Source organism: Palaemon carinicauda, chromosome 43 (genome assembly GCF_036898095.1).
Source record: "Palaemon carinicauda isolate YSFRI2023 chromosome 43, ASM3689809v2, whole genome shotgun sequence".
NCBI lineage: Eukaryota > Metazoa > Arthropoda > Malacostraca > Decapoda > Palaemonidae > Palaemon > Palaemon carinicauda.
This window is the reverse complement of record NC_090767.1, coordinates 51962689-51972688: the sequence shown is the minus strand read 5'-3', so window position 1 is coordinate 51972688 and position 10000 is coordinate 51962689. Positions and strand designations below refer to the sequence as shown.

Here is a 10000-nt window from a genome sequence, read left to right as displayed (position 1 = left end):
ACAAATCCCTTGTGAGAATATGTTGACACAAGTGGTTGTCCATGTGCCTGGTCATTACTCAACTATGGTGGGCTGAAGATAGAGAGGAAACGGGCCTTGTAATGTAATTGAGAGAGAGAAGTAAGGAAAACACCTGCTGTTCAAGTGGGTCTCTCTCTCTCTCTCTCTCTCTCTCTCTCTCTCTCTCTCTCTCTCTCTCAATTATCATTATTATTACTTGCTGAGCCACAACCCTAGTTGGAAAAGCAAGATGCTTATAAGCCAGGGGGGCCCAAACAGGGAAAATAGCCCAGTGAGGAAAGGAAACAAGGAAAAGTAACATTTGAATAAATATTCCCAATATAAACTATCAAAACTTTAACAAAACATGAGAAAGAGAAATAAGATAGGACAGTGTGCCCGAGTGTACCCTCAAGCAAAAGAACTTTAACCCAAGACAGTGGAAGACCATGGTACAGAGGCTATAGCACTACCCAAGACCATAGAACAATGGTTTGATTTTGGAGTGTCCTTCTCCTAGAAGAGCTGCTTACCATAGCTAAAGAGTCTCTTCTACCCTTACCCTTAAGAGAAAAGTAGCCACTGAACAATTACATTGAAGCATTTAACCCCTTGAACGAGGAAGAATTGTTTGGTAATCTCAGCGTTGTCAGGTGTATGAGGAGAGAGAGAAGAAGACTTGAAGAACATGCCAGATTATTCGGTGTATGTGTAGGCAAAGGGAGAGAAGGATCCAATGAAGTACTGTCTGGCCAGTCAAAGGATCCAGTGACTCTCGTGGTAGTATCTCAACGGGTGGCTGGTGACTGTTATTCCATTTTCTGGGTACAGCTGAAGAAGCATAATCACTGTGATGAGTCAGGTACCATTGCTTCACTGGGTCTAGGTCTGTAACACACAGGTGGGGTCTCTCTCGAGTACAAAGTTTTCTCGGGTAATGAATTCCTGGTTCCGGTATGGTACTTGAAGTGTTGGCGTCTACACCATATCATTATATCCACGTAGAGTCCCCGTTGCTATACACAGAAACAACCACAGGTGAGAGACTGTGTGTAAAAACCGAACTAGACCCAAAGACATTAAGGTTAGAATATTATTTCCATATTTTTCTCTGTAGCGTAGAAATGATTAATCCTGCATTATTTGTGTTTCGTAAACCTTTTTGTCTCATATCCATTTTCCCATTAAACTAGACACTTTATTAATTTCTACAACATTGCAATAGGCCTAAACACACTTTAGTTTCTATCATAAATCTTTCAACTGTTCTCAAAAACCTATTCTATGTTTCATATAATATTCCCAACGCTCTTTCCATCAGTTCTCCCTTTATCATGAAATAAACCCTTTATTCTATAATTATATATTCCACTTATTCATTTATTCTATTTACAGTTTCATCTTTCTTTGAACTTACTCATCTTTGTCCTCATTACAGACTCAAAGGTTCCTACCCCACATAAGATCCCTGGAATTTCACTGGAATGCTTCCAGTCGTCTGCATTCACATTACTTATATATGTACTCATTCCTCTCTTATTCCCATTCCTGTATTTATTTACTTGGGTAATATGCATTCCAAATATCTCCAGTAGTGGTTCTTCTTCTTCTCTTCGTTACGGAATTCAATTAGACGTCGAGTTTTAGTGATGTTTCTCATATTTTCATCTCTCAGTGAACTTTGAAGAATCCTTCATTTTATTCATACCTCATCTGGGACGGGCCCTGAGTGGTGAAGATATCGGTTCGTGTTTGCTAGGTCCTTCGGTCGCAGACTACATCTCAGTCGTATATTATTTCTACAGTCTTGTAAGATCGCGAAAATCTTGTTGCATATGCAGATGATGCTATTCTCTTTGTCTCGTTTCCATCTCCTGAATGTAGATCTGGGGTTGTTGAATCCCTTAATAGAGATATAATTAAAATTAGTGCATGGTGCAAATTATATACATCTGTGTTTATGTATAACCATTGAATAACCCAGAATCGATCCCATGAGGGCGTTGTTAGCTTATGCTTCTCTCCTAGGATTGGATCCACAACAGTTTGTTGACTATCAGGTACAGTTGAACACTTGAATTTCTGGTACACCTTGCTCTGAAGGAGTACACCCACCCACACCCTTGCTGTGTGGAGAGTTCATGTGTTTTGCCTTTACCCCTGCCATCTCTTCCTGCACTATCTGTTTGGTTACTCGCTGAGAAGTAATGGTGTCACAAGGTGTACTTCTTCGCAGTGAGGTGTAACAGGAACTTGAGGTTTCCAACTGTACCTTGGCTTTTCTGTCTCATGTCTATATTCATCTTTGACTGGCCAGTTACTCCTATTTAGATTAATTATTGCCAGTTAGTACCCAGGAGATGTAATTAATTTCACCTTTTTGTAACTTGCATATATAACTTTTCATATATTTCTACAACAAATTCGAAAATGCTAAAGCATATAAATCTCCATATATGTAACAGATTGGGTTAGGCTTGGCCTTATACCAGCACAAACTTTTGCCCTTCGCATACACATTTCATGAAATTGCCATCATAAATTAAACGTGGCGTGAAACGTCCGAAGACCTTTTTGGAGACTACACCCATATACCGAATTATTTGTGGTCGTATAAATAGATTGGTACAAAATGCAGCCATTTTAGTTCGTTTGTTTAAAAAAAATTCACCAATAACATTAAAAAACTAGAAATAAAAAGAAAAGAACATTTAGGGTTGTGGTGGCCTAATGGGTAACGTTCTTGTGTGGTGATTGCCAGAAAGGGGTTCGAGTCCCGCTTAATCTCGTTAGTTCCTTTGGTCGCTGCAAAATTACCCTCCTTCTGAGCTAAGAATGGGGAGTTTGGTGGAGCCTATAGGTCTATCTGCTGAGTCATCAGCAGCCAGTGCCTGTCCCTCCTTGGTCCTAGCTTTGGTGGAGAGGGCGCTTGGGCGCTGATCATATGTATGTATAAATGGTCCATCTCTAGGATATTGTCCTGCTCGATAGGGCAATGTCACTGTCCCTTGCCTCTGCCATTCATGAGAGACCTTTAAACCTTTAGGCAAATTTATGAGTGATATTCTATTATATTATTAAAGTTAAAGGACGTATGATTATGAAAGAATCTTATTTCATGATTTCAAATGATTTATATTAATAAAAAATTTTAATAAATACAACATGAAATTCCACAATTGCCTAGAAATAAGGCAACCAAAATTATCTTGTCAGTCATTGTTAAGAAATGCGACATCAAATTCACTAATTGTTAAGAAATACAACAACAACAAAAATATCTCTCCCGAATAAAACGTGTTTTGTAAAAGTGAGGAAAATCCGGAGAAGAAAAGGAAGATTTTTGAAGAGATTCTGAGGAAACAGCCCGAGTTTATATAAACACACTTAAACACGCGCAGTTGGAATCATGAGAAACACCACTAAAAAGTGAGTTAGGGATGGATGGAATATGAAGAAGTATTACTGAAATGCTGAGAGAGAGAGAGAGAGAGAGAGAGAGAGAGAGAGAATGTAAACAAGATCTTGAAAGGTCAGACTCGCTTTTCACAAGATCGTAAAGACGTGCTTTGCTCCAGAATTGCATTATTTAGACTTTTTTTTTCTCTCTCTCTCTCTCTCTACCCACATAAGGTCAAATATTTGTAAAGACATGCTCACACAAACACGCACACATTCAACCTTTCCCACCCCTCCCCCTTTCCTAACTACCTCTCCGGGTACCCCCTCTCAACAGGGTATGATTACTCCATCTCCCCCTTCCGAGGGATGGGAGAGAGACAGAATATAGTCATATATTCGGCAATGCCCCTCATCGTAATAGGAAATATATTTTCGAGTGCCATATGTGGGGTGAGATCATGATGAGGGGTAGATGGAGATGGTTTGGGCATGCTCTTCGCACTCCCCAAGAGAGATTAGTTACAGTTCACTTTCCCTTTGCCTACACATACACCGAATAGTGTGGCCTATTCTTTCCATATTCTCCTCTGTCCTCATACACCTGACAACAATGAGATTACCAAACAATTCTTCTTCACCCAAAGGTTTAATTACTGCATTGTAGTTGTTCAGTGGCCACTTTCCTCTTGGTAAGGGTAGAAGAGACTCTTCAGCTATAGTAAGTAGCTCTTCTAGGAGAAAGACAGTCCAGAATCTAGCCATTGTTCTCTAGTCTTGGGTAGTGCCATAGCCTCTGTACCATGGTCTTCCACTGTCTTGGGGTAGAGTTCTCTTGCTTGAGGGTATACTCGGGCACTCTATTCTATCTTATTTCTATTCCTTTTGTTTTGTTAAAGTTTTTATAGTTTATATAGGAAATATTTGTTTAGGTGTTGCTGCTGTTCTCAAAATATTTTATTTTTCCTTGTTTCCTTTCCTCGCTGGGCCATTTTTCCTGATGGAGGCCTTGGGCTCATGGCATTCTGCTTTTTCAGCTGGGGTTGTAGCTTGCCGAGTAATAATAATAATAATAATAATAATAATAATAATAATAATAATAATAATAATAATAATAAGGCTAAAATTTAAAACTTATTTTATTATAATAATATTCCATCAAATAAAACTAAATAACATTTTCACTCACCGTTAATAAATATGACAGAAACTTCCAAAATAATCCAGAAATAAGTCAAATTTCATATATTATTTCAGTCATTGTTAAGAAATGCGACATCAAATTCAGTAATTGTTAAGAAATACAACAACAATAGAAATCTCTCCTGAATGAAACGTGTTTTGTAAATGCGAGACAATTCAGGAGAAGAGCTATTGGGTAAAGACTCACCCCCCCCCCTAGGGGGACTGGGTGGGTGTAGGGAGGATTCCCGTATGTAAAAGGTTTCCCTAATATGGCGAATGTATTCATAAATCAGGAATTTATTTGAGTGAGGAGAAGAAGCAAAAATGTCGTCAAGGATATTGGAAAGGAAATTTACACTTTGTGTTCGACTTTTGTGTGGCTCCGAATGGGTCTCTCTCTCTCTCTCTCTCTCTCTCTCTCTCTCTCTGCCAATTCATTTAGTCAACCCTTCTTTTTAAAACAGTCCAAGATATTGTTTCTAGAGAGAGAGAGAGAGAGAGAGAGAGAGAGAGAGAGAGAGGGTTTAACACTCCCATTAACAACTAAAGGTCTCGTTGTAACCCATTTAAAGATTTGAACGCTGTAGAATAAGGTGAAGGAAAAAAGGGGGTAAATCGGGCGTTAAATACCCGTAGAGTTTATCGACCGAGTTTATCTTTTGTATTATAAGATAATTAGAGATGATGATTATTGGAGGGAAGGAATAGACGGAATTGGATAAAAGGGGAACAATACATAACAGATAAAAAGAGATGAATAGGAAGAATGGATAACAGGAAAAATAAATAAACGGGAAAGGATATATATATATATATATATATATATATACATATACATATATATATATATATATATAGAGAGAGAGAGAGAGAGAGAGAGAGAGACTTGAACAGCATTTGTTTCCCCTCATGATATGTAAATTATATGTTAGTTACTTTACATCTCTCTCTCTCTCTCTCTCTCTCTCTCTCTCTCTCTCTCTCTCTAAAGTAACTAACATATAATTTACATATCATGAGGGGAAACAAATGCTGTTCAAGTCTCTCTCTCTCTCTCTCTCTCTCTCTCTCTCTCTCTCTCATAAATATTCCCTTATCACAGCATCTTCATTCATCTCCCGACATCTCTAGACCAGCATCCGAGAGTTTCAATTATTTCTGATAAGTTTACTATTTCATACAATACTTAATTTCTTTATATTATTGGGGAAGGATTGAAGCTTCCATTCCCCTTGGCAATAGATTTAGCAGCGACAATGACTCCACAACGCCTCAGACGTCGTTTGACATCTGAGCAATTGTGAAGATGCAATGGGATGCTGCAATCTGGGTCTTCACATCATGTTGAGAATGGACTCAAGGTCAGTCAAAGTGTTGTTAACAGGATGTAGAATCTGCCACTATCATTTGGTCGACTACACAACGACAAGAATTGACCTCCTGAAGGTTTTTAATAAACTTACTGGAAGAAGAAACTCACCTAGGGGGTACTTCAAAGGTGAAAGTCTTGTGCATATAACTACAAGAGAGTTTTCAAAATGTTTTCAACATTATATTATGCAAAAACCGAAATGAAAACTGAAATTTGTCTTCAACAACACATCTCCAATGCTGGATTGTAGAATCACAGGCTGATCTGTGATTGGCCAATCGGGTCCCAACCACATATGTTGAGGAGAAATAGTTCTTGACCTCAACTGGGTGTTTACAGCAAATTCTAATCATATGAAGTTGAATCTCGTTGGACAAATTTCCTCCAAGTATAGAAAAATATGAATTTGGAAAGAAATTATTTTAAGAGGTGATAGCAGCTGTGATATTAGAGTCTGTCTGTGGCTGTAGAGACTTCAAAGAAACAGCTAATTCATATTCTTTAAATAATGCCTCGGTTGTGAGTGTACCCAGCAACAGACGATATATAATCATCTCCATACTGCCTGTGTCTCCTCCAGGTGGGACTGTGATCAGATCCCACTGACTGTATATCACAGGCAGGAAAGTTTAAATTTGGAAACCTGATCATCTCGCTTGGACACACAATGATTGGACTCCAGGACTCTTCACTGATGAGTCCAGATATTGTCTGGACTTCACTGATAGGAGGCAATAGGTGTGGCGGAAAGAAAATGGATGGTTTAATGATGCCAACATCAGTGAACTGTTATGGGGGAGTATCAATTATAGGGGAAGGATCAGCAGAAACGGAAGACATGATCTGCATGTCATGAGGAGAGGCAGCATGAAGGGCGTTCTCTATAGGGATGACATCCTTGGTGTATAGGAAAGATCTTACTCTGATCCTATTAGTCCTGACTTCATTTTCATGGACGATAACGCTTATCTCTAATCATGGTAGGGTGTTGAATCCCTTCTCTAGATAAGGAGACAATTGTCTAGATGGATTGACCTGCTCGTTGGCCAGACCTAGACCCTATTAAATATGAGTGGAACATGTTGCAGGTTGGCATATCCGGTCGTATAGCAAAGGACATGTCTCTTGCAGAGCTTGGAAATGACCTCGTGCAATAATGGAACATCATTGCCATTGCAAAGCATCCGGGTTCTCACTGACAGCATTAGAAGACGTTGCCACACTTCTGTCATTCTTAAACAATATAAGGACAAACCTTCTGTTAACCTTAACTTTGGTGCTGAAGAAACTGAAAGACAAAAACTGCCTCTTTAGTTTATATTTATTGTTAATCTCCTTTACGGTGAAATTTAATTTTATCTTGTAATGAAATTGTCAATAATCAATATAAAAAACAGTTCAACTTTCAATGAATTTTTTTTGTTTTTGAACATTTACTGTTCTCAGAACATGTGATCCCTATCAAATTGTGAGGAGTATTTATATAGATGTACATGAATGAATTTCCTTTAAATCTAAGGTTTATTTTGGTCAAGATCAGTAGATTAGGTTTTCCCCTTTTGTAATAATTTGCAAAATGCAACTTCATGCACGATGTAACGACAGATATTAGTGTTTTTTTTTCTACAACAAATATTCAATGAGAAGAATTGGCATTCCATTGTAAAAGTCAAAGGAGAGAGAGAGAGAGAGAGAGAGAGAGAGAGAGAGAGAGAGAGAGAGACCTCCCTACCACTTAATAATCGACCCATCTTCAACTTGTATATATGTATGTGTATTATTATTATTATTATTATTACTATCCAAGCTACAACCCTAGTTGGAAAAGCAAGATGCTATAAGCCCAGGGCTCCAACAGGGAAAAATAGCCCAGTGAGGAAAGGAAATAAGGAAATAAATAAATGAAGAGAACAAATTAACAGTAAATTATTCTAAAATAAGTAACAACGTCAAAACAGACATGTCATATATAAACTATTATTAACAACATCAAAAACAAATATGTCATAAATAAACTATAAAAAGACTCATGTCCGCCTGGTCAACAAAAAAGCATTTGCTCCAACTTTGAACTTTTGAAGTTCTACTGATTCAACCACCCGATTAGGAAGATCATTCCACAACTTGGTAACAGCTGGAATAAAACTTCTAGAGTACTGCGTAGTATTGAGCGTCGTGATGGAGAAGGCCTGGCTATTAGAATTAACTGCCTGCCTAGTATTACGAACAGGATAGAATTGTCCAGGGAGATCTGAATATAAAGGATGGTCAGAGTTATGAAAAATCTTATGCAACATGCATAATGAACTAATTGAACGACAGTGCCAGAGATTAATATCTAGATCAGGGATAAGAAATTTGATAGACCGTAAGTTTCTGTCAAACAAATTAAGATGAGAATCAGCAGCTGAAGACCAGACAGGAGAACAATACTCAAAACAAGGTAGAATGAAAGAATTAAAACACTTCTTCAAAATAGATTGATCACCGAATATCTTAAAAGACTTTTTCAATAAGCCTATTTTTTGTGCAATTGAAGAAGACACAGACCTTATGTTTCTCAAAAGTAAATTTACTGACAAGAATCACACCTAAAATTTTGAAAGAATCATACATATTTAAAGAAACATTATCAATACTGAGATCCGGATGTTGAGGAGCCACCGTCCTTGACCTACTTACAATCATACTTTGAGTTTTGTTAGGATTCAACTTCATATATATCAAGTATAATATATTCATAACAGAAATTTTTTTTGATATTCCGACGATCTCTGAAAATCCTGTAAAAGACGTGAGATGAATGTGATGCAGAGAGAGAGAGAGAGAGAGAGAGAGAGAGAGAGAGAGATGGCTTGCTACCATGAAGAGTGGCTTTTGATATAACTCCTTTCTATTCCTCTAATTTTAGTGAATACCATTCTCTCTCTCTCTCTCTCTCTCTCTCTCTCTCTCTCTCTCTCTCTCACTCTCTCTCTCTCTCTCTCTCTCTCTCTCTTCTGAACCCACCCTCCCCTAGCACCAGACCACAAAGGTTTGTAGCAAGTTTCCTTCCTTGACCTCATCTGAACCAACATCTTTCGACACTAAACAAAACTTCCCTTATCCAAAGATAACTGATAACTCTGAAGATAACTCAAACCTCTTCTCCTTTAAGATTACTCTTAAGTGTTATCAAAGATAACATCAGAGGAAGAAGAGCCTCTCTCTCTCTTGGAGCCTCTTGGCAAAAGAAGAGGAATCTCCAAGAGGGGGTGAGGACACTTTTGGAGACTTTTGGATCCTCTTGAAGACTCTTGAAGCCTCTTGGGTCTTCAAGAGGATCTCAACTTCATATGATCAAGTCAAAAATATTCTTTCTTTTTTGGTCATTTTGTTAATGCCTCCATCGAGCACTGATGCCTAAGGTGTGTGTACAACTCCCATCAAATGGCTTTCTTTAATTCCCATAAACCTACAGCTAGTAATTTAAGGTCAACTGTAAGTCATAGATTGGATCCAGCCTCATTTAATTGAAATCTTAACCCCTTTATTGGTAAGGGAAATGACTTATGATAAAAGAATGGGGCCAATGTACGGTTGGCCACAGGTATTTCTGTCACACCTCGCTCAGAGGAAGTGTACCCTCTCACACCATCACTGAGCGTAGAGTTCCTGTCTGTCGCTCCGCCCACCACATCAGCCATCTCTCCCTGCACTATCTGTTTGGTTACTCTCCACACAGCAAGGGTGTGACAAGGTGCACTGTACCATAGGAAGAGATATGGCATCCTCATCTAACCTTAGATTGACTTACTCTCAAGTTGCTGAATTTAGGTTAAAATCTGAATCTTTTGATTCAATAAAGGCGGTTTTAACCCCACTCTCTTATCAGTCATTGCTCGTAATGCTACTGGAAGATAGAAAGATCCCTCCTAAGGGGGTAAAGGATAAATCTCGCCTATTAAATGTCCTCTAGAACTTGTCTAGTCAGATGATTCAATTGTAGTTTATCAATTTCATCTATCTGGTGTCACTCTTGATACGATAGTTGCATGTTAGGGA

The 10000-nt window shown here is 38.3% G+C and overlaps 1 protein-coding gene across 1 annotated transcript in view; it reads left to right on the top strand.

Moving 5' to 3' along the window:
• Positions 1-956: 956 nt before the first annotated feature.
• LOC137633877 (uncharacterized) overlaps positions 957-10000 on the top strand; it is a 51946-nt gene continuing 42902 nt past the window's right edge. Inside the window, exon 1 of the mRNA XM_068366119.1 lies at positions 957-1038. Coding sequence (XP_068222220.1) covers positions 957-1038 — 82 coding nt within the window. The remainder of the gene's footprint in view (positions 1039-10000) is intronic.